The sequence below is a fragment of the Hemicordylus capensis genome, chromosome 5 (assembly GCF_027244095.1).
Source record: "Hemicordylus capensis ecotype Gifberg chromosome 5, rHemCap1.1.pri, whole genome shotgun sequence".
NCBI lineage: Eukaryota > Metazoa > Chordata > Lepidosauria > Squamata > Cordylidae > Hemicordylus > Hemicordylus capensis.
In genome coordinates, this window is record NC_069661.1 from 13,922,559 (window position 1) to 13,946,205 (window position 23,647).

The window sequence follows — 23,647 nt, forward strand, 5'->3', positions numbered from 1 at the left end:
ATGTGTTTCTATGTAGCCCAATTCCTGCAGGATTGTTAGAAACTGAAGTGGATGGCATCTTAATTCAGTCTATGCATCACTCCTTAACCCACCCACCCCCGCCTTCAGTCTTACAGTAGCACTGTTTGGAGTTAGCTCCAAATTCCAAAATGAATTTTGGATAATTCCAAAATGAAGATGCACCTCATTGAGGAATCAAACCAAGAGTCATACATATTATGTGAATTAAAGGACAGTGGCATGAAGCAAAGGATTCCCTTCATTCCAATGGCCTTTCCTCAGCCTCTTCCTGCCAGCACCGGATAGCACCATGGATGCATCACCCATGGTTCACCAGCTCCCTTTGCGTACCTACCTGCCCCCAAACCCAGGAGCCAACCCTAGTACAATTTATGTCCCATGGACCCCCACTGACCTTCTGAATTAAAGCACTACTTTCCTCCCCTGAGAGACACCCGGGGACTTTCGTCAAAAGTTAGAGTTGCTCTTTAATGTCTATCAGCCCACCGGGGCTGAAATGGAGATGCTGCTGTCCGGTCTCCTTAACCTAGAACAAATGCTCTTAATGCTCAGACTACCCAGCTGGTACATGTTGGAGATTAAAAGATTACATACATGTGTGGTATGGATATTGCTATACATGCATCCTCATGCGTGCTGAAGAGAATTGAGTATTTTTAATTTGACTTTTGTATAATTGAAAGGTATGGTGTAATAGCAGCAAGCTTACTGTTAATGTTGGTTTAAAATTATGTTCTGATTTAAGAAAAGAAAATATTTAATTCCAATCATATTGTATTTGTTACTGTATTCATTTCAAAATGTTGGTTTAGGGAATTGTGCAGCCATGGGCGGGAGTTCCACTGTCCATTAAGATTATGATTATTACATTTTATATCCCGCTCTTCCTCCAAGGAGCTCAGAGCAGTGTACTACATACTTAGGTTTCTCCTCACAACAACCACCCTGTGAAGTAGGTTAGGCTGAGAGAGAGTGACTGGCCCAGAGTCACCCAGCTAGTTTCATGGCTGCATGGGGATTTGAACTCGGGTCTCCCCAGTCCTAGTCCGGCACTCTAGCCACTACACCATGCTGGCTCCTTGAAACCATCCGCTCCTTAAAAGGAGAGGGTTACACTAGCAGGAAATATCACCAGGAGGTTTTACAGACAGGGCTCCCCCCCCCCCCCGAATCCAGTCCTGATTGGAGTGTGCCAGTCCACATGTTTGCTGGATTTAATCCAACCTCCCTGTGGGCTATCAGGGACCAGGACAGACAGGACTTTAATTCTCCCTGAATGGAGGCTGCGAATTCTGTTTTAGCCCGAGTTATGTCTGGGGTTTAAAAATTCCTCTATTTCCAGGAGCTTTTGAAAAAAAACTCTTGGGCTTCTGCTTTCTCTGAAGGTGTTGATGGAGGTACTGATGGCTATGCAAAGGAGGTGCTAATGGCTATGCAAATGGTCCATCTAATCCCTCAAATTAAGCAGATTTGCTCTTCAGATACCCCGAGGCACAGAGCCATGTGTGAAAAACCTCCTGGGAATTTTTCACACAGGACTTTTAAAGCCCTTTAGCTCACATCAGAATGCTGGGTGCCAGGGGCATAGCTATAATTGAGCAGAAGGGTTCAAAGAACCAAGGCCCCCCCCCCCCCACTCCTGAGGGCCCACCAGCTGCACCCCTCCCTATTTTCTTCATTACCTTCCTCACTCAGAGGGGCAACTGGGGAGGGGGGTGAACACGGGCTCCTTCTCCCCTAGCTACGCCCCTGGTGGGTGCACGTTCACATATTGGGCAGATTTCCCCCAAAGTCCTTGCAAGCTACTGGGGAGCACTTCACACACAATTCGGGTTTTTCACTGCGTGTTAAGAGTGTAGCCCAATCTATATTCAGAGTAAAAGACCCAAACTAGATGATACAATAATGGTCTTATTGTTTAGTTTGGAGTTTACTTTAAAGGAAAAATAGCTGCACAAGGGGCCTGATCTAGGGTTGCCATATTCAAGCTTCCCAATCCCTGCTGACCTAATTTGCATTTTATGCAAATCACACCATAACTATTTTGCATTTTATTTATTTCTTTGACAGATTTGCATACTTCCCCCTCCTTCTCTACCCTACCATGTGATCAGAACTGGAGTAAAATCCAGGCAATCCGAGCAGCACATTTGAAATCTGTGTAAATCCAGGTGGAATTTAGTAGGGGTGTGCATTTAGTTTCGGATACAAAACGTTTTGTGCACAAAACAGGGCATTTCGGCTGTTTTGCAGCCAAAACAAAACACCCAATGCTCAAAACAGAAATTTTTTTAGCCAAAACAAAACGTCCCTGTTTCGAATACAAAACATTTTGTTGTTTCAGTTGTTTTGGAACTCCATTTTGCAATCGCAAAAAGTCTTTCTCCTTCAGTCTCCATTTTGAGTTTTGACATCTGTTTGAATTTCCAGCCCTTCCAGCTTGCAGATTGGTCAGCGAAAGCATGGGCTGATCTGCTGGCAATTGCCTCCTTATTCCTTTTAAGCAAATTTAAGGGTAAATTTTACCCTCATTGGCTAGTGGGGCAGTGTGCATTTCATTGTTGTTGTTTCACACTGTTGTGTGTAGGTCAATTGCATTTCGGGTGGGGAGGATGTGGATATGCATGACCTTTGGTAATCTGCCTGATTTTTTCCAAAGCTCTGCTGTTGTTAATGTGTGATGTTGATGTTATTTGGGGTGGATTCGGGGCAGAAGAGTAGTTCAGGTGGTAGTGCCCCAATGGGTGCCTGCTGCCACCCAGATTCCAAGGGAATTGGGAAAAGGGCTGATTTTTAAAGAATTTCTGAAGTTGACATGTCTTTGGAGCAGATTCTGGGCAGAAAGGGGGCCTGAGGGGAAAAAAAGTGGGCTGGGTGGCAGTGCCCCGAGGGGTGCCTGCCACAACCCAGATTCCAAAGGAATAGGGCAAAGGGCTGATTTCTTAGGAATTGTTGAGGTTTACGCTTCTTTAAGGTTCCCCCCCCCAGGGAATAATGGAGGTTTCAGCAGACCCATAACTCCACCTGGGGGACACTGGGGTGGCCGGGAGCAAGTGGTGGTGTAGTGCACATAGGGTGCCAACCACCCCCATGGGTTGCTAACCCATGGGGTGCTGGGTTCTGTTGTTTCTGAGGTGTTCTGAGTGTAGATTCTCCGGTAGCATATGAGATTTTCAACCACAAACCATGAATCCACTCTCATATGCTACCAGAGAATCTGAATCTACACTCAAAACATCTCAGAAACAACAGAACCCAGTACCCCATGGGTTAGCAACCCATGGGGGTGGTTGGCACCCTATGTGCTCCACACCACCACTCGCTCTGGGCCACTCTGGTGCCCCCCAAGTGCAGTTATGGGGCAGGAATTATGGAGGTCCATCATTCCCTATGGGGAAGAACTGTACAGATGCACAAACTCCACTACATCTTTAGAAATCAGCCCTCTGCCCAATTCCTTTGAAATAATTCTGGCAGCTTCCTTGCCCCTACTGGGCACTACCACCCACCCTACTCTGCTCTGGGCCACCCCTTTCCCCCCAACATGAAGCTATACTTTTGCTGAAACCTCCATTCTTCCCTATGGGAAAAATCCTATACTTCAAAAATTCACCAAAAATCAGCCCTTTGTCCAATTCCTCTGAAATTTGGGTGGTAGTTTCCACCCATTGGGCCCTACCACCCCCACCCACTAGTTTTTCCCCGGGGCCATTTTTTAAAATCCAAAACGTTTCGGATTTGGATTTCAAACAAAGAAAAAAATTGGGGTGTTTCGGATTGGCTGATTTCAAACAGAGAACAAAATGGGGGTATTTCAGATTTGGGCCAAAAACAAAACAGAAAAAAACCAAAACGCACAACCCTAGAATTTAGCAGCCACTTGGAGGAGCCAAAATCTGGGGGCTACTCTAAATTCCAGGGGACATGGCAACCCTAGCCTGCTTTAGATAGAAACCATGGTGCAAAGGTAGGGAATGTTTAACTCTTTACCGCCATTCAATTTTTTCACTGAATATTCCCCCAAAGCTACTATGGGCCCTGAAATGTATCAATTTCCCCACAGAGGTAATGTTGAGGGTCTCCAGCAGCTACAGAGGGATCTCCAGCAGGAAGACAGAAAAGTTAAACAACCCCTACCTCCACACTGTGGTCCCAGAGCTAGATCCCCTACATAACTACTCTCTTTACTTTAAAATAAGCCCCAACCTAGCGAAAAGGCCAGTTTGATCAGACTAAAAGACCCATCTAGTCCAGCATTGTTTTCTGTAGCGGGGAGGTCAAATGCCTCTTGTAAACTTAGAAGCTGGACATGTAGGCATATAGCTCCTTCCTGCTGGCACTTTTACGCACAGCAGGTTTTACCGCGCGTTTACGGGGAGGCTTTACTGCGAACTCAAAGTTCTCCCAAAAAACCGCCGCTAATAGTGGATTTTTTAACCCCGGATATAAATCGAGCTACACTCTACACACAGTGAAAAACCCAAATTGTGTGTGAACTGCTCCCTGATAACTCACAGGGACTTTGGTGGTAAATCTAGCCGATATGTGAACGCACCCCCTCCATTTCGGAGAAGATGTGAGTTGAAGGGCTTCAAAAGCCCCATGTGAAAAGCTTCCTCTTGTTTCCCACCAACAGGAATTCAGAGGCAAACTGCCTCTGAAGCTGCAGGGTCTACTAGCAGACATCAATAAGCTTATCTTCATGAATTTCTCTAACCCTCTTCTGAAGCTATGTAAGCTACAGGATATCCTATCTCGTGGCAGCAAATGCCATAGATTAATTACATGCTAAGGTAAGGAAGTATTTCCTGTTGTCTGTCCTGAATCTCTTGTCAATCAGTTCTGTAAGATAACTTCAGGTTCTACGACTAGTGCTATGGGAAAGGGTGAAAAATGATTCTCTATCAAGTTTCTTCATGCTACATGAGAATTATGCATTGACATATCTCATTTTACCCTAAATGGGGCTTGCATGTGTGCATAAGTCTATTGTTCTTTAAGGAAAGGTTAAATCTTTCCAGGTGTGTACTAGACCCAATAGAATTCATGACCCTGGTTTTTGGATGAATGCCTACTACAATCACTTCTTTGGTGAAAACAGCAGGCATGACTCTGTACAAATTTCCACAAATGCACTGGCTTATTAAGCAAATATTTTAATTAAGTTTGCTGAAGTGTTAGATAAAACCAATTCTTCCACATTAGCATGTGACATCAAAAAAGTTCAGGAAGGAATATCCTGGTAAGCAAAGTATTATTCATAGTCCAGCAAGCAGGCTCAGTTCTTGAGAGTCTATGATATAATTCTGCTGCACAGAGCAATTTTCTCTTTCTGAGAACAAATCCATTTGAGCTGTTGTACGGCACTTGATGTATTAATTACTGGCAAGGAGTGAAGTTCAACTGATGCCAAAATAAGGGCAAGAAGCTAGGAAGAACAATTTTAAAGCATAACAATAGGCAAAAGGAAATGACATAATTAGAAAGAGATGTTAAAGTGAATACTTAAGTACATTTGACATAATCAGTTGCAGACTGGCCAAAATGTTTGTAACATATGAACTCCACTAGGGAGCCTTTAAGCAGGGATGCTTAAATTTTGTTCTTCATCCATATTTCTCTGCACACATTGGGCTTCAAAATAGGTGACCTTGGCAGCATCAACACATTAGAGATCTGCCTTTTTGACTTCCAGTTCAATTTCAGACCAATGTGCAAGCACATGGCAATAATATAAATCTTTTCAATGTATGTTTCCCCCTATTCCATTACAGATTACTTGTTTGCACTAGTGCATATGTTCCCTGATCAAAATGCTCTGCAAAAAGGAATCTTGATTCTTCTTTGTAGTGCAATTTAATTCATAAACATATAAGTCTAGATTAAATCACTGGGCTAAAAGGAAACCTGATGTGATCATGCAACTACATTATGATTCCTTTTTGCATGGTTTCAATCTATGGGCTGATTGTTCACATAGAAAACATGTAAAAAAGAATGAACTAAAAGTTGCAGCAAATTATGCATATCCCAGTTCCAAAATTAAATCTACAAATTCTCCAGGTTAAACCAGAAGGCACAGAATCACAACAAAATAAGGGGGAACATCCATTCATATCTAGGATAACCTCAGAGGACATACACAGTTATTACTAGTTTACCACACTCGCACAAAATTTAGTTTATTTTTCATCCAAATTTTGGATAGTAAATGAAAGTTTGCAAAAGGCCCCCAAAGGCCAACTTCTAAGGTACAAGGGGATGGTGTGTGGTAAATAACATGCACTCAGAGTTAGTATTTGCAGGAGGGATCTTCAGCTTCCCGGCATATCTTGGGAAGAAGCAGATTACTATGGCCCAGAGCCAGTAACTGCAGTAACTCCAACACTATACAGTCCCTGAGCTAGTCCCTAGGCATAGGGCACAGCTCAGGGAGGCTCCCAGCCATGGGGGCAAAGGAGCTGTGCCATCCTGGAGTCTGCTTGACTGAAATCAGGAAAGCTCCTGTACCTGACTGGGCTAAAACTCAGCCACAGTCCCTTTACATACATTCTCCCTGTTGGAACTGAAGGACTCTGCGCTGGCTTATGCCTCAGTGAGGGGACAGATTAGTGAGTCAGAGGGCTAGAGGGGTCAAGACATTGGTCATCCCTTCTCTCTACTGCTCTGACACTATCCCTTTGATATGTAGATTGCTACTCTCAGGGACTTCCTGCGCCTTGCCTCTTCCTCTTCCCTTTCTTCTCCCTTGCAACACACATGCTTCTCTCTCCCTGCACCATGGGTGCAGAGATGCAGAAACCATCCCTCTGTATCCAGCTAGCTAGCTAGAGATCCCATCTCTCCACTTTCCTATCTAGAATGGAGTTCACCAATAAAGACTCCTTATATTGATTTGAAACTATGAACTGGCTCCAAGCTTCTTTTACTCTCAGCATACATGCATGCCTAGGCAGACTCCGCTGTGTTTTGCCTCTGTGCACTCTGCTGTAATAGAAGGGTATCTCTTACCAGAGAGAATTCCCAAAACTCCCTTCTTTTCAGAAGCTGGACGTTTTCTTGAGATATTCCTTATGGGCTATTTCAGGAACTGCACCAGTGTTCTCTCTAAAGCGTGCACATGCTCACAAGTTTTTTGATGTCTGCTCAGTTAATTTGAGATCCCACTCAGGTTGGGAAGGAAGGCTCTACTCTGAATGCACGCGTGCACACAGTGCCTTGATACTGCTGCCCAGCACAAAACTCATTCTGCACAGAGACGAAAAAGATTAGATGGACCACTGGACTACACAGTCCCTTGGAGTTTTTTAAAAAATAAGTATTTTGGGCTCTTTCACATTTCTGTCTCAGCTACGCTTCTGTTTTTCATCTGAATGCTGTTTTTTATTTCCAGTTTTCGTGCAATTTGCTTAGCTGTTCAACAAAAGGTTCCCCCTCCTAGAACATGCAAATTTTGTCACAAAGCTCAAAGCTCATGAAAATTAGGCTCGGCTCTGCTTGTTACTTGCACTCAGATTAAAAAGAATGCAGAAACAAGAGGACATTTTCCTATGAAAGTTAATGTATATCTTAGAAAATGAATGGCACCAGCTTTTACTCTGCACTCCAAAAATTGGTCTCAGACATTATTTTCTTGTTGATTATTCTTTCCAGCTAGTCTTTGGTGAAGCAACTTTCAAGCACGGCCATATGCAGAGACAGAGAACATTAAGCCACAAAACTGCAATACTGGTTCTTCATCACTCCTGATGGTAGATTGAGTATTATAGGTTTGCTCAGGCATGGAGCAGTTTGTTGCCTTCTGCTAAACGTTATAAAGCAACTTGAAATCTCCTCCTAGACACAGGTGGATTTCTCTGAAACGATTTGGCATGGAATTGTGAACCTGCAAGCAAAAGACAGGCAGAATTAAATTCCTTGGGGGATACAGTCCATTTGGAAGGGGGGTGGGGGAGGCAGGGCCATCCCTACGAGTGTGCGGGCTAGAGGCGGAGTAGCATGGGTGGGGCCTCCTTAACAATAGGGGGCAGGAGTGTCATGGTCAGGGGTCCAGATCCCTCACCCCTCATTTTACTTAACTGTGCCCAAAAACCTAATCACCCATATTTTCAGTCCCCAAAACATGCTATTCTCTTCCCCCACCCTGCAAAGAATGTCTTTCCTCTCCCCATCCACCCCCCACAAAAAACCTGGCATGAGGGGTGGTTTGTCCTCAAGGAGCAACCTCTGTCTACACCTGGGTCTCCAGGAGCATTTCCAGACAGGGCTTTTAGCTAACTTTTCCTCCGGAATGGAGGGTGTGCATTCACATATTAGCCAGATTTACCCTGAAATCCCTGTGAGCTATCGGGGAGCACTCCAGACAGATTTGGGTCTGTGGCAGCCAGCAGTCTTGCACCAGGAGTTCTGGCAGTGCTCAAGGAGGAACCAGGAGTCCTGGCTTTGCTCCAGGGGCGTAATGATAGGGGGGCAGGCAGGGCACGTGCCCTGGGCGGCACCCCAGCGGGTCACGTGGGGGGCGCCAAAGAGTGGTTTCCCCCCCACCCGCCCCTGGATCGCCCGCCGAGTGTGGCGGCAGGCGTGCGGCGGCAATTTGGCGGTGGCGGGCGGCGGCGGGTCGCCCGCGGCCCGCCAAGTGTGGCGGTGGCTGGTGGCTGGCATGGCGGCGATGTAGCGTGGCCCGAGCGGCGGCGGCGGATCACCCGCCGAGGACGGAGTGCAGGCAGAGCGATGCCAAGCCTGCCTCCTGGCCCAGCATCGCTTCCCACTCAGGCCGCGCTACAGCCCATCGCAGCCACGCCAGCCACCAGCCACCACCGCACTCGGCGGGCTGCGGGAGACCCGCCACATCGCCACCGCACGCCCGCCGCCACACTCGGCAGGCAACCCGTCGCCACACGCCACCGCCGAATTGCGGCGATCTGCCATCTGGGGGGGGGGGCGCCGTGCCCTCACAGGTATGTGGGGGCCGGGGGGGCACCATTTCAGGGCCAGAGCTTGCCCTGGGCGCCGTTTCCCCCCGATACGCCACTGCTTTGCTCAGAGCGGTCTGAGTGGGAGTGGGGCTCAGGACTCTCTTCACCTGCCATGGGATGTTGAACCTTGCAAGCGATTTCTTTTTTTGCAGGCAACACTTTGCCCTGGCAGGAGCATTCTAAAAGAAGAGCAGGGGCTGAAGGGAGGCTTTGACTCAGCAGAGCTCAAGTTGCGTTCCCTCTCAGCTGAACCCAGGAATCCGGGCCCTCTTCCCTTCCCAGTAGTGATGTGCACGGACCGATCCAGAGGCCATTCTAAAGGCCTCCGGACCAGTCCGGACATGGGGTGGTTTGGTGGTTCGACGCCGGAGTAGGGGTTCCTTTAAGGGCGAGGGGAGGGTGTACTTACCCGTCCCGCCACTTTTCCACTGCCAACGCGTGTATTTTAGTAAGCATTTGGGGCGGAAGGGTACCTCCCTGCCGCCCTTCCCTGGGTTGTCAGAAAAAGGCTTCAGAAAGCCTTTTGCGTGTGTGCACGATGTGTGCATGATGCAGAGACATGACGCACGCGATGTGCACACATGCAAAAGGCTTTCCGAAGCCTTTTGCTGATGACTGAGGGAAGGGGCGGCAGGGAGGTACCCTGCCACCCCAAATGCTTACTAAAATACGTGCGCTGGCGGGGGGAAAGTGGCGGGAGGAGTAAGTACACCCTCCCCCCGCCCTTAAAGGAACTCCCACCCCAGTGCCGGAATGCAGCTCCGCGGTTCTGTGCACATCCCTACTTCTCAGCCAAACAGCTAATAATGGGGGTGGGGTGGGGGGAGCTGCAGGCTAGACTGATGAGCCCCGGGAGCTCATCGGTCTCTCTCCTCCTGTTGGAAGCTGAGCCTCCCCCCACTTCTGCGGAGCTTGTGGAACTCACTGAAAGGTGCCCATTGGAAGAGGGGGCAAGTTCTCAGGCAGCAGAGCAGGGAGGAAAAGAGTGTGGGTGGGGGAGAACAAGAGAGTGGGGGCCTGAAGAAATGCAGAGCCCAAGCCTCCTTTCTGAGCAGCCGCTGCCTGCTGCCCGGGCAGAGGTGCAGCAAGCAGGGAAAACACCAATTGCCTGCTCTGTGTCCTGCGGCTGGATGGCGCGGCCACGGCAGGGAGGGGCACACCTGGAATCGCTGCTGCTCCCCTGAAGTCTGAGGGAGGAGCGCGGCAAGCAGGGGCAGGCTGTTCGGCCACTGTGCATCCAGCAGGGGACCTCTCCCAGGGCGGGGCCTGGGGCGATCATCACACCGGTCGCCTCGCCCTAAGGACGGCCCGGGGGCAGGGGACTGTCTTTCACTCTCAACTCTCATCTATTCAATGGGACTAATAAGGGCCTTAAATCACATGCCATGTCTTATATTCAGTTTCTTGAGAGAAGAACAATAAACTGAAGCTAATGGTGTGTAAATATTTATACACTGTAAATATCAGTTTTGGCTGGAGATTCAAACCAATGTTCAATATATCCTTCCACCCACCCAAACTGCCTGTTTGGCCGCCCCCATCCAAATTTCTTCTGCCTCTAAAGCCTTCCTTTTTGTTTCACTTCTTTCATGATCCTTGCCTAAGGGCTTTTCAAATTCCAGTGCTGCCTCCTTCTTGGCTATTTGTTTCCACAGTTCCATGAAGCTGTTTACATGACAGAAGCTGCCTGCGGTAACCCAGACAGGTTGTTTTCATTTGTTTACTATTCTACCTCGGTAAAGTCTTGGATACAGGAGCTGGGATACCCAGGTCTGGGGCCGTGTTCCCTGTAAAAGGGATTCCCAGATATTGTGAACTACAACTCCCATACCCCCCAGCCAGAGGTCCTTGTAGCTGTGGTTTATGGGAGTTGTAGTCAACAACATCTGGGGATCCCTGTTGCAGGGAACACTGGTCTAGAGCAGCCGGGACCAGAGAGCTCCTGGTGCTCCCGGCAACATGAGCTCTCAAAAAATAATCCGGGCCAGTTCAAATGATACTAGCCCAAGCAAAGGTGATAAAGGCGGGTGTGTGCCAAGCGTATGTCTATTGGGACATCCTTCACAGACATCCCAACACTTTCCTGGCACATTCCATGTGTGGGGGTGGTTCATTTGAACTGGTTTTTTTAAAGCATTTGGTGTGTATGCTTAAGGGCCATTTGCGATCAAGAAATGTGTTGGGAGGGCATCAGGATATCCGTGGAGGATGTGCCTACAGGTGCACCGCCTCCTTCATCACGGGTGCTGGATCCATTGTCTGTTTATAGGCCTTTGTTCTTGACCAAATGTCATCAATCAGTCACGGGAATGTCTGTGTAAATATTCAGTCCATCAGGAGTCTGAGAATCTCAGTCTTGTGAGGACTGGCATTTTGCGCAAAAATTCTTTTTTCTTTAATAAAACATAGGACTTACCTGTCAATACTCCTTGACCTGTCCACATATGATTAGCAAAATCCATAGAAGTCAGTGACCTTTTATGAGGCGTATCTGACTGAAAAAGATGTATAGATTTACATGGTATTTTTGTTATTGTTTTCATAAATCAAGACTAGATAATCAACCAGGCATTCTGAAGATGTAACTATTTCATAAGGAGCACTGAAGAGTGACTAAAACCATTTCCTGTTTCAAGGGAAGCGCCAGGAGTATACTTTCTCCAGTTCTTAGCCAACAAGCCATGGGAGGCCCATTGAGTTGGCAGCTGTATTGGAAGCAGTGGGTATTATAACCTGTGGTTACAATAACTTCTACTTATTATTTATTTTCAATTTATCGTATTTTTATACCGCCTGATATGTACATCTCTAAATGGTGTACCAAAAAAAAAAAATCAATACAGATTAAAATACACAAATCAATAAAAACAGTAGTATAAAACAGAGACAATAAAACAGTTAGGGATGTGCAAAAAATTTCGGGCACAGAACGATCTGTGCCCGAAACGAGCAATTTCGGGTGATTCGGGTCCGAATTCAATTTTGGTGAATTTCTGAGGTTTTTCTTCATAAGGTGCTGTGTGCTAGATTGATTCATTCATCATACTCAACTTTCAATGACCCCACTCTCACTTTTTTACACTCTCATTTACTATGAGTATCATGAATGAATCAATCTAGCACACTGCACCTTATGAAGAAAAACCTCAGAAATTCACCAAAATTCAGCCCTCTGCCCAATCACTCTGAAATCGGGGTGGTAGCCTCCACCCATTAGGTACTACCACCCCACCCCACTCTTTTGGGGCAGATCCACTTTCTGCCCCCAATCTGCCCCAAAGACACAAAAACTTCAAAAATTCCCAAAAAATCAGCCCTCTGTCCAATCCCCCTGAAATTGGGGTGGTAGCCTCCACCCATTAGGCACTACCACCCCACCCCACTCTTTTGGTCCCAGGGCCCATTTTGCTGATCTGAATCGATTCGGATTCAGATTTAATCCAAATCCAAACCTAATCGGGGGTGATTCAGGTCAGCAGAATTCGGGCACAGAACAGAACAGGGACGATTGGGTTCGGGTCCTGAACCGAATCACCGAAAACCCGAATTGCACACCCCTAAAAACAGTAGTATAACAATTATTAAAATATTAAAATTAATTCTAATTAAAAGCCAGTGAGAACAGGTGAGTCTTAAGGGTCTTCCTGAAAACAAACAGAGAAGGAGATGCTCTTATTTCAGAGCATATTCCAAAGCCCTGGGACAGCCACAGAGAAAGCCTGGTCCTGGGTTGCCACCAAAAGAGCTGATGGCAACCGTAACCGAACCTCTCCAGAAGATTGGAACAGACAGCAGGGTTCATAACAAAGGAGGCACTCTCTTAAATACCCTGGACCTCCATTGTTAAGGGCTTTATAGGTAATCACCAGCACTTTGTATTTCACCTGGAAACATACTGGCAACCAGTGCAGTTCTTTTAAAACTGGTGTTATGTGGTCCCTTCGTGTTGTTCCAGAGACCAATCTGGCTGCCGCATTCTGTACCAATTGTAGTTTCTGGACTACGTACAAAGATAGCCCCACATAGAGCACATTATTTGGATAAGAAACTGAGGGGGGAGGGGAGGTCATGAAAGAAACCTCTGTGCCTGACGTTCCCAACAGGGGTTACTACTACTCCTAGGGGTACTTGAAGGGCTCCCAAGGGGTATTCAGAGCCCTTCTGCCTCCCCACTCTTATACTTGTGTCCTGTGGGCCAAAATTAGACCAGAGGAGCTAACAATACAGGAGGTAGGTCTACAATCTATGGTCCTTCCAAACTATGTTTTTAGTACTACAATATCGAAGCAGAAGAGGAAAACCATCTCAACACCCCAGGATTGTCCAAATCTGATCACACAGAAATATTCTCAAATGATTTCATAGATTTCTACAACATAGAACAGAGGTTCCCAACCTTTTAAAAACCTTCACCTCAGGTGCACCTGATTACTTGTCCCATTAATTTCAATAAGACCACTTATGAGTAATTTAGTGTGGATGTGAACCAGTGACTATAGTAGCCTGTCTTTCTAACATGCTTCTTTCTAACACACTCACAAACATTACAGAGTTGGGATACTGCAGTCTCTGGCTTACACCCAGAATAGGTTACTTGTAAGCAAGCAGTCTTATTGAAATTGATGGGGCACGTTTACTTGTCCTATTCACTTCAATGGGAGTACTCAGGGCTAGTTTAATGAAGTAGGGATGTGCGAAACGTTTCGGATACAAAACGTTTTGTACCCAAAACAGCCTGTTTCGGGTGTTTTGTAGACAAAACAAAACACCCATTTTCCAGATCCAAAAGTTTTGTATACAAAACAAAACGTCCCTGTTTCGGCTACAAAACGTTTTGTTGTTTCGGACCTCCATTTTGTGGTGATCTCTGAGTCAGTCTCCATTTTGTGTTTGACATCTCTTTGAATTTCCCACCCTTCCAGCCTTCTGATCAGTGACCTAAATCATGGGCTGACCTGCTGACAATTCCCTCCTTGTTCCCCATTGGCTCTTTTACTTCTTCCCACTCTTTACTGACCCCACATTGGCCAGGGGAAGGGTTGCTAACCTATGGGGTGCTGGGTTCTGCTGTTTCTGTGGTGTTCTGAGTGTAGATTCTCTGGTAGCATATGAGAGTGGATTCTTGTTTTTCACTGAAAATCTCATATGCTACCAGAGAATCTACAATGAACACCTCAGAAACAACAAAACCCAGTTCCCCACGGGCTTGTGGGGGTGGGGGTGGTTGGCACCCTATGTGCACTACACAACCCCTCGCTCTGGGCAACCCCAGTGCCCCCCAAGTGGAATTATGGGGCTGCTGAAACCTCCATTATTCCCCATGGGAGAAATCTTAAAGACACATAAACTTCAACAAATCACAAAAGATCAGTCCTTTGCCCAATTCCTTTGAAATAATTCTGGAAGTTTCCTTGCCCCCATTGGGCACTACCACCCACCACACTCTGCTCTGGGTCATCCCTTTCCCCTTGATTTGAAGCGATACATTTGCTGGAATCCCAATTATTCCCTATGGGAAAATTCTTAAAGATGTGTAAACTTTAAAAAAACTCACACAAAAAATCAGCCCTTTGTCTCATTCCTTTGAAATTTGGGTGGTTGCTTCCACCCATTGGACACTACCACCACCACCCACTCTTTTTGCCCTGGGACCCTTTTTAAAAATCCAAATCAATTCGGAAAATTTGGCTACAAAACAAAACAGGGCTGATTTGGATTCAGAAAATTTGGGTACAAAACAAAATGGGGATGTTTCGATTCGGATACAAATCGAAACAAGAAAATTTCAAAATGCACACCCCTAGAGATTAAGCACTTACCTTCTCTTCCTACTGGGCTCCTTGTGATCAAGGGTACTCATTTCAGGCTCCCCTGCACACTTCCCCGCTAAACTCCATGTAAAACTCCAATGCCCTGTTTGCTAAGTTCTGTTTGCAAATCTCTCAGGCCTTCACCCTTATATTCAAGACCAGCGGACAAACTGACTCTGCTCAGGAATGTGACCCCTCCCATAGGCTGAGGCACTCAGCTGGAATGAACCCCTGACTCAGGCTATTCTTCTGTCAAAGACACAAACACTTTCAACCAGCCAGAAATCAAACTCTAGAAAATCACCAGCCCTAACAAACTTAGTTTCTCCTTCCCCTTTTGTTTTCTTGATGATTGATTGATTGATTGGCTGTGTTCCCTTGCTTGATATCTTCTTTAGGAGATAAATGCTTCTAAATGCAAGAGTTGCTTCCTCTTGCTCCCAGATCAGCAGGCTACCTCCCCTCTCCGCGGAGTTTCTTATCCAAGTTTTGCCAATTTATGAATACCTACCCGGAATGTATGAGTAGTACTGGGTCTTGAAAACTGATCTATTAAGACAGTTCGCTCCTTAAGTGGCCGCCTTTCTGTACCACCAGGTACTGCACTGGATATTCGATTGTGAGGATATCTTCCTCTATGCTGGAAAAGAAAAAAGGGTTTCCTTCTTTCCCCATCACTGGAAAAATGTAATTACAACTAGCAGTCAAATCAAGAATACTTTTGCTTTGCAATTGATTTTTTTATTATTAGAAAAAGAGCCAATTTTCAACTAGCTTCTGAGTACAGAGATAAGAGCTTCTAAAATTACTTACTAGGGCTTTTTCAACAGGACTTCAAGTCAATTTAAATGAAGATATCATGTATTTTAGAATGGAAAAAGAGAAGCATAATTGCAAGAGGTCCTGCTCAAGATCTGTGATGATAATGGGGCAAGAGTATAAGCACCTCCTAGCCTGTTTAAGTGGCACCTACTATGTTCCTGGTGGATCTTTTGTAAAAATATGAGAGCACTACTCCGACTGTGCACTTGAGTCAGATATGTTTTCAAAATGTATTCCCCTCCTCTACCTTGTTTCTCTCAGACTCCTCCTATCCCACATAATCTTCTTTGCAGGTGAAATAACACTGCATCTATAGTTAGGAGGGCAGTGGGTAGAACAATGCACCCTATTCCATGATCATTATGTAATCCTGGAGTCTTCAATATTTTCAGACTCAGAACCCACCTTTAACCACCACCATCCTAAACCTGAGCTTCCACAGAAGAGGAAATGCAGCTTCATTTACCTATGCATAACAAGTTGCAGCTGCCACAATTACTTTATCTATAGCTAGTGAAGGTAAAGGAGTTCTATTGTCCTTTTCATCTGGTTCTTTCAAATTTGTCCTTCTGTTGCTCTTTTAAAAAAGAAAATAAATCTCTCTCTCTCTCTTACACACACACACACACAGACAGAGTGGTGATATCACTGGTGCAACCCACCTGTGGATCCCAATTCACCAGCTGAAGACCAATGAGCTAGTGGCTGATCAAGGTATGCAGCCTTATGAGAACAGAGCAAGAGCTCCATCCTCATAAGGAGCGAGTAAACTAACTAGGAAGATAGAAAGCTACCTTATACTGAGTCAGACCATTGGTCCATATAGCTCAGTATTTACAGACTAGCAGTGGCTTCTCCAAGTTTACAGGCAAGAGTCTCTCTCAGCCCTATCTTGGAGATGCCAGGAAGGGAATTTGGAACCTTCTGCATGCAAGCACACAGTTGCTCTTCTTGGCAGTGATGGACAGCTGGAAGGGGAAACGATTTTCACTTCTCTCCCCACCCTGAAAAAGCCATTTTTGTGTGCAGGAATATGTCCCTGAGAGCTGCAGACACCTGTAAACATGCACAACATAAATAGAGCTATAATGTCTTGCGTAAGTGCACTTCATAGCTGAAATGAAATTTAAACCTAGGTATCCCACATCCAAGCCTGGTACTCTAGCCACTGTACCACCCTGAATGTCTCAATTTATGATTAAGCATACTGGAACAACAATGTGATTCTCTTAAAATTTCAGTGAAATGTATAACATCGTTAAAAAGAGTGACTAAAGATCTTACCAAGCCTGGTCGGGATGCAGGAACTGAAAGATATTGATCAACGGCTTCTGAACTTATTGGAGGCAATTTGTTTCGGCTTGTCGGTGGTAGTGGAGAGGATAAGCTATCTAAGGCAGTGCACCTGTGGAGACATCAATGCTGATATACCAAATAATGTATATTTCAGTGCCGGAGGTTGATGGACTATGAGCCCCCTTAGTCACAATCTGATTTCTGGTGGCTCTGTTTAGACTTCGTATTTGCCTCGTCTCCCTTTATTTTGAATTTTATTGTTGCATTTTTATTACTGTCTTTTATAATTCTAACTTTTATTGCTTTTATTGTTATTACTGCCTTTGTAATGTCTATTTTGACTTGCCCACTTTTATTACCATTTTATGCTTTCCTATAATAGAAACTCTTTTAATCACTTATAGCTTTTTTGTGCATTTTATAACAGAAATAGTGCTGTTTTATCTTCCTTATTCTTAGTACTTTTAGTTCTATTATTATTAATGTGTATCTTAACCTGTTTTTAAACCATATTTAGTCTAATTTTAGCCCTATTAGCAATCACCTTTACTTTCTCATACTTTTAGCAGATAAATTTTAACTTGTATAATTTTATGCTGGTCTCTGACCGTAATAAAGGTTGATTGATTGATTGTATATTTCAGTTCCTTCAAAGTTGCAGGAGCTATTTAGAGAAGCACAGACTTGCATCCTCCTTAATCTGATGCAATCCATGGACAATGGAGTTCCTGTTATGTATAGAGAAATATTACATTATGACAGGACACCTATTTAAGATTTGACACTCTCCAAGAATGCATTACTACTGCTTAAAACTTGAGCACTCACTGCTCAGGTTGCCCACTGTCTGGACAAATTTAGTTTTTCCTCTATTTCTCATACAAAACTTTTCATAAATCAAACCATTAATTCTGAATTCACCTGGAACAAGGCACCACCAGACTAATGGCTGTGTATATCAGGGATTCAAAAAATCAATTCAGATTCTGCACCAGGCCAAATCCTAATTAGATACCAAGAATGGCTATATTTTGCAGAATGATCCATCTCAGATTTACTTCTTCAAGATTTCACATACTTTCAACACTATCTTCACACCTCTATGTAAAAATCCGAGTTGGATTCTTAGGATGCAGAATTTTGCTTCCAATGCCAATTTCTGTCATTGTGTAATACAATCAAGCCCTGACCAAACACTTATTGTTTAAGCTCAATCTAGTGTCAAAGGTCATGGTAGCAAAGAATAAAAATAGAGCCTCACAGTTTTGTCCCCCTAAGGACTTCATCACTGTAAACATTGGGGGTCTTTGAGCGCTGGGGATCTGCTGCAATTGATGGTAGCCTACGATGGCCTGGCATTTTCCTAGAGGACCCCTGCAATACTCGAGATGATGAGAGAACACTGCTGTCAGTTATTCGGCCCAGCCGATTGCGTACTGAGTTAACACTGGAAGCTACACCTTGTGGCTTGTCTTCCTGTTCATTTCTGAAGCCAAAAAAAGAAGAAGCAAATTTCAGGTAATATCAATGCCACATGTAAAATTTAAGCCCCATAGAATTTCCCACACCTTGATATTACTTCTCCTCTCACACATGCACCAAGAGTCCACAAGCAATTTAATGGCATCTTTAAAATGAAATTTCACAAGGCCAACATTACAGAACATTATTTATTTATTTATTACATTCTATAGTGCCAAATTTAAAAAACTTATGGCAGTTTGCAGCTTGGGATTGGTTTCATCAAGGCTCTGTGGAACCATGCAACAGAATACAAATCAAAAATCAATCAAACAGACCATCCACTGCGATAGTAATATGTGATCCTGAAATATTTTGCAACACGTACTGTGTCTTCTCTGCCAAGCCCGAGTGCCTCTGCTGCAACGGCTTAGCTTGAATTGTCATGACACCATTTAAATCACTGTACAAATTGCTAGGGAACCGGTGAATCTGAAGAATAGAAGCAAATACATTAACTCTTTCAGGGTTGTTCATAAATATATCAGAAGACCTAAAAGAAATATGCAAAATTGGGCGGGAAGGGGACCAGCAAGCAAAACTCCACACGGCTCATATACAAGAGAGTCCAACATAAACACAAAAGGAAATAATGTTTTACATTAAAACATCTTTATCGGATTTCCCTTCATAAGCGTAGCCCTTGAACTGGGTTGAACTGGTTCGACTGAACCAGCTCATGGACTGGTAGTTTGGTTGAATTTTGAACCAAACCGCCAAACCTGGTTCCGTGCACACCCCTAAACACCGCAACGGTAACATGAGAATCAGGTCCTGGACATGGTTGAATAAAACCTGAACATATCTATATATTTATTTCTCCTAGGCATACCCGTCGCTAATCCCATGTGTGGCAGCTCTCACGAGAGCAGCTGCCTGGTGGATAGTGACAGGGACAGGGAGACAGTGGCGGTGACGGGCCAGCCCAGCCACCGGGAGCAACAGCCTGGCTTTCTGGCTGCAGGAGCGGTGGCCTGGCTTTCCGGCCAGCCCACCAGAAACCACGGGCAGGGGGTGAAGAAGTGGGATGCTCCCGCCAGTGGTCGGCGGTGGGAGCAGGTGGCGGCAGGCTGGCCCAGATGCCGGGAATTGGAGGGTGGGAGGAGGTGGAGCCCAGTTTTCTGGCTGGCCAGAAACCACAGGCAGGGGATGGGAAATAAGTGGGACGGCGGAGGCGCAGATGGTCTGCACCCAGCTAGTTATTATGAATTATTATTTGTAAAGCACTGCAAACAGTAGATGCTGTATAGTAAGTAAATGCATTATCATGAATTTGATTCATGATTCAGGTTAAGAGTAAAAAGAAAGGAGGTTGTTATCAAGATGGCAGCTTATTTATATATCAGCCTGTATAATTTATTGCTGCAAAGTCTTCAGGTACAGTTTCTTTTACCTGTGATGGGACCAAATGCAAGCCAAAAGATGTCCCTCGAGCCTCTGACCCTCTTGATGGGGGCACACTTGATGTATCCATTATAACTCGGGAAACTGATAGATGATGTAATTTATTTCCAATAGTTTTCATTTTCTCCATTCGCTTGTCATTCTCTAGGTCATCATTAAAACACCCAAACATGAATCAAACACACACATAAACAGGGTTTAATATGCTTATGACAACTGATGATGCACACATTTACAATTATTTTGGTGCACATAAAATACTGGTTCTCCACAAATCTTCACTGCGAATTGGAACAAGCTTCAAGTTCAGACACACAAGCTTGTTCCTGTCTGTGGAATGATTTTCCCTTCCCTTCCTAATACTAACCATTGTGTTGTGTTAAATGTGCATCACCATAAAATTAATGTAAACCATAGCTCCTAGCATAAGATGTACACCAGACTGGATACTGATACAGAAAATACCCAGGGTGTGTGTGTGTGTAAGAATAACTAAATTACATATCTGATAATATATCATAAAAGAAACTACTTCAAGAAGGTTTCCACCAATGGCTTTTCTATAATATTCCAGTTACCTGCAATAGAGGATTCCCAGTATTTTCTTATTAGTTCTTCCAGAACTCCAATTACATTCTTCCAGACATGATCAAACACTTCAGCAGCCACGGTGTCTTTGATACAGGCATTGGGGGAAACAGGAGGAATGCCATATTTGGTCCTCTTTTGGGCAAACGGAGATTTCTTTTGTTCCAAACTCTCATCATCACTAATGGTTGAAGCAAATTAAAGCTTTACTAACCAACCCTGCACAGAGCATCTGTGCGCACTCTGAGGCCGGTGGTTCCCCCTCCCCCCCACCTTCTGCCCCAGTCTCTCCTCCACAGCCCACCTCCTTCTCCTGGCGGCCCAGCCGCCACCTCACCACGGCCGGGCCTGCACGGCTCCGTCACCCACCCAGCTGCCTCTCCTCACCACCACCACTGCTTCCTCACCACGGCTGGCCCGGGTTGGGCCCATGCGGCTCCACTGTCTGCCCAGCCGCCTCTCCTCATCACCATTGCCACTTCGCCATTGCCTCCTCCTTGCCACCGCCATCCGCTTCTGCCCCCCCCATTCTCTTTCCCCCCCCTCCCGTCGACCAGACCTGGGCCTGCCTCCGTTGCCACATTTCCGCCCGCCAAATATCCCCACGCATTTCCGGCCCTGCATTTCTGCCTGCCACACACTGGCTTAGTAAAATAATTATATAGATTGCCAACAGTACTAGTTATTATTAACAGTCTAATTATATCATCCTATCATATTAAAGAAAGAGCCTATAGTTTGGATTCAGGACTTGCCTAAAAATGAGCAATAATTTCAGCACATTTAAATTCAAGAGTGATAGAGGCTCACTTTTCACAATATGTTTCTACTTTTACATACAAAACATTTTACTACACATGTAAAGAGGTCCTTTACAAGCACATGACCAACATGTTTCTGGCCTCTTATATCCTACAGACTGGCCTCAACTGCCTGTCACTTGATCACACAGTGGTTGGTGGTACATGTGCATTTGCCATTGAGTGGTGAAGGCCAAACGAGATTACTTTAACCATGCTGTTTACCCTTGCTTGTTCTTTTGCATGTGTGAATAGCAGGTGCAAGGAGGCCATTGACACCGGTGGCAGCTTCCCATCCTAAGATCAGAACTGTGGCAGGAGAAATGTTCCCAATATAGGATGTGGGGGGGAGAGCATCACACCTATTTACATACTTGATTAACGTCATGTCCAGTATGGCTGCAAGTGCAAGCCTTATAGAGAAACCTGACCCCCTTTTTAAGTCTATCAAAATAATTCTTCACTGTATTAATAAATTTGAACACTTACAGATCCTTATTATCAAAGGCAAGATACTCTTCAATTTTCCCTTCTACATCATAGATTTCTTCTTCCAAAAATGAATATACAGATGACTCAGCTAAAGGCATCCCTGGTAAGTTAGAGCTGAAGGACTTGTGCACTGGTGAAGCTTCTGGAATAAGTCTAGAGCCCGAGACACATAACCTAAAAGACATTTTAATACACATTGTGTTGGGGTGGGTAGGGGGAGATGCAAAATCAGAATTTATTTATCTTATTTGTATACCGCCTGGTATGTACATCTCTAGGCGGTATACAAAATTTAAAATATTTGAGAGTCAAGACAGATTAAAATACATGAGACACAATAAAAACAATAGTATAAAACAGTTATTAAAACAAATTATTACAATTGTTACAATTCTAATTAAAAGCCTGCAAGAACAAGAGAGTCTTGAGGGTCTTCCTGAAAACAGAGAAGGAGAAGCTCTTATTTCAGCAGGGAGCATATTCCAAAGCCCATTCCAAAAAGTGTACAGTATGCTAATGTTTATAGGGAAATGATTTTAAACTATTAAAGCAACATGTTTATAAAGTTCCCAGGCAACAAGAGAAGTCAAAGGAAAGGCAATGCAGTTTTTTCAACCAGAAATGTAGAAAAATAATAAATAATGAAACAGTGTCCTAATAAAAGTTCACCTAATCCTACATCTTCAGAAGTGTGCTCTAAATGGACTATAGTACCTACCACAGACACCTTTTCCAGATGCTGCAGACTAGACTATGCCTCATGATTTTAACAGGTCCAAGAGGAGAGGGAAACTATGGTTGCTAAGCAACCACAGGATTCACTTTACAAATTACGTCTGACAGGTTCCTACACATTACCTTGCAAGCTACTGCACAGGTAATGTTCCGTGTGCCAAATGGATGTCCAGTCCTGTAGCCCTGCACCCAACATGTTATTTATTATTATTATTAAGGTTTTAATATGCAATTGTCATGCACTGGCCTGGGATCACAGTCTCCAACCACCTCCCTTCCTCTGATCCTGTATGTAGGCTGTGGAAGTGGCCTCAGGAGTGCTGGTGAGGGAGTTAATTGTCACCCTATTCCTCTACCAGCTGTCAGGGAGAGGGGTAAGACTGCTCCTCACTGGGCGACTCTAGGTCCAAATCACTCCCATCTCTCCAGACCTCCTAATCGCTGGCCCTCCAAGCCTTAAATAAAGGCCTGCAATCAGGGCAATCCCAACCACCCTCTCCTGACCCCGCCCTCTCCAATGCAGATGCCTGCATCCTCCCTCCTTCAGCTGTTGCCTGTCTTGCCAGCTGTTGAGGCCTTGCCTTCTCCTCTTTATCCCCCGGGGACAACCAGTTGGGCCATGGTGGCCCTTCCACGGTCTGTGGGTTCCTGGGTGTCCTGGCTCTCCTTGACAACTGTGTAGGGTCCTAGCTGACTTTGCCTGTACCCAGGGGCTGTTTTGCCTCCATCTCCTTGCCGCCCCCCCCCCAACCAGGTGAGTACTTGGGGGCCCCCGTGGCCAGCGGGAAGGTCCAACAGCAACATAATTCTTCCATTTATAGTTCATCTATTAGAAGCAACAGTTATTCATTTTGCTAAGGCAGTTGCAATATTATCCAAAGTAATAACAATGAAGTCGTTGTTGCTTTTACAAATAACCTATATTGTTTGTTTAATGTTGGGCTACACACCTAAAGGTGCAGTGGGAAAACAACCTGCATAGAGAGCAGGCAGCTGTTGGTTCAAATCCCCGCTGGTGTGTTTCCCCAAATATGGGAAAGTCCTATATTGGGCAGCAGTGATATAGGAAGCTGCTGAAAGGCATCATTTCATACTGCGTGGGAGAAGGCAATGGTAAACCACTCCTACATTCTACCAAGAAAACCACATGGCTCTGTGGTTAACAGGAGTTGACACCGACTCG

At 45.0% G+C, this 23,647-nt stretch overlaps 1 protein-coding gene across 3 annotated transcripts in view; it reads right to left on the reverse strand.

Annotated features, from left to right (window-relative positions):
• Positions 1 to 5,161: 5,161 nt before the first annotated feature.
• The window catches only part of FAM149A (family with sequence similarity 149 member A), a 63,519-nt gene continuing 45,033 nt past the window's right edge, over positions 5,162 to 23,647 (reverse strand). For all 3 annotated transcript variants that reach the window (XM_053252559.1, XM_053252558.1, XM_053252560.1), the window contains exons 6-14: positions 21,727 to 21,903; positions 20,428 to 20,618; positions 19,839 to 19,993; positions 18,774 to 18,877; positions 18,186 to 18,410; positions 16,913 to 17,033; positions 15,318 to 15,446; positions 11,413 to 11,491; positions 5,162 to 7,906 (exon numbers count right to left, since the gene is read on the reverse strand). In XM_053252559.1, the coding sequence (XP_053108534.1) occupies positions 7,833 to 7,906; positions 11,413 to 11,491; positions 15,318 to 15,446; positions 16,913 to 17,033; positions 18,186 to 18,410; positions 18,774 to 18,877; positions 19,839 to 19,993; positions 20,428 to 20,618; positions 21,727 to 21,903 (1,255 nt within the window). In that variant the 3' untranslated portion in view covers positions 5,162 to 7,832. The remainder of the gene's footprint in view (positions 7,907 to 11,412; positions 11,492 to 15,317; positions 15,447 to 16,912; positions 17,034 to 18,185; positions 18,411 to 18,773; positions 18,878 to 19,838; positions 19,994 to 20,427; positions 20,619 to 21,726; positions 21,904 to 23,647) is intronic.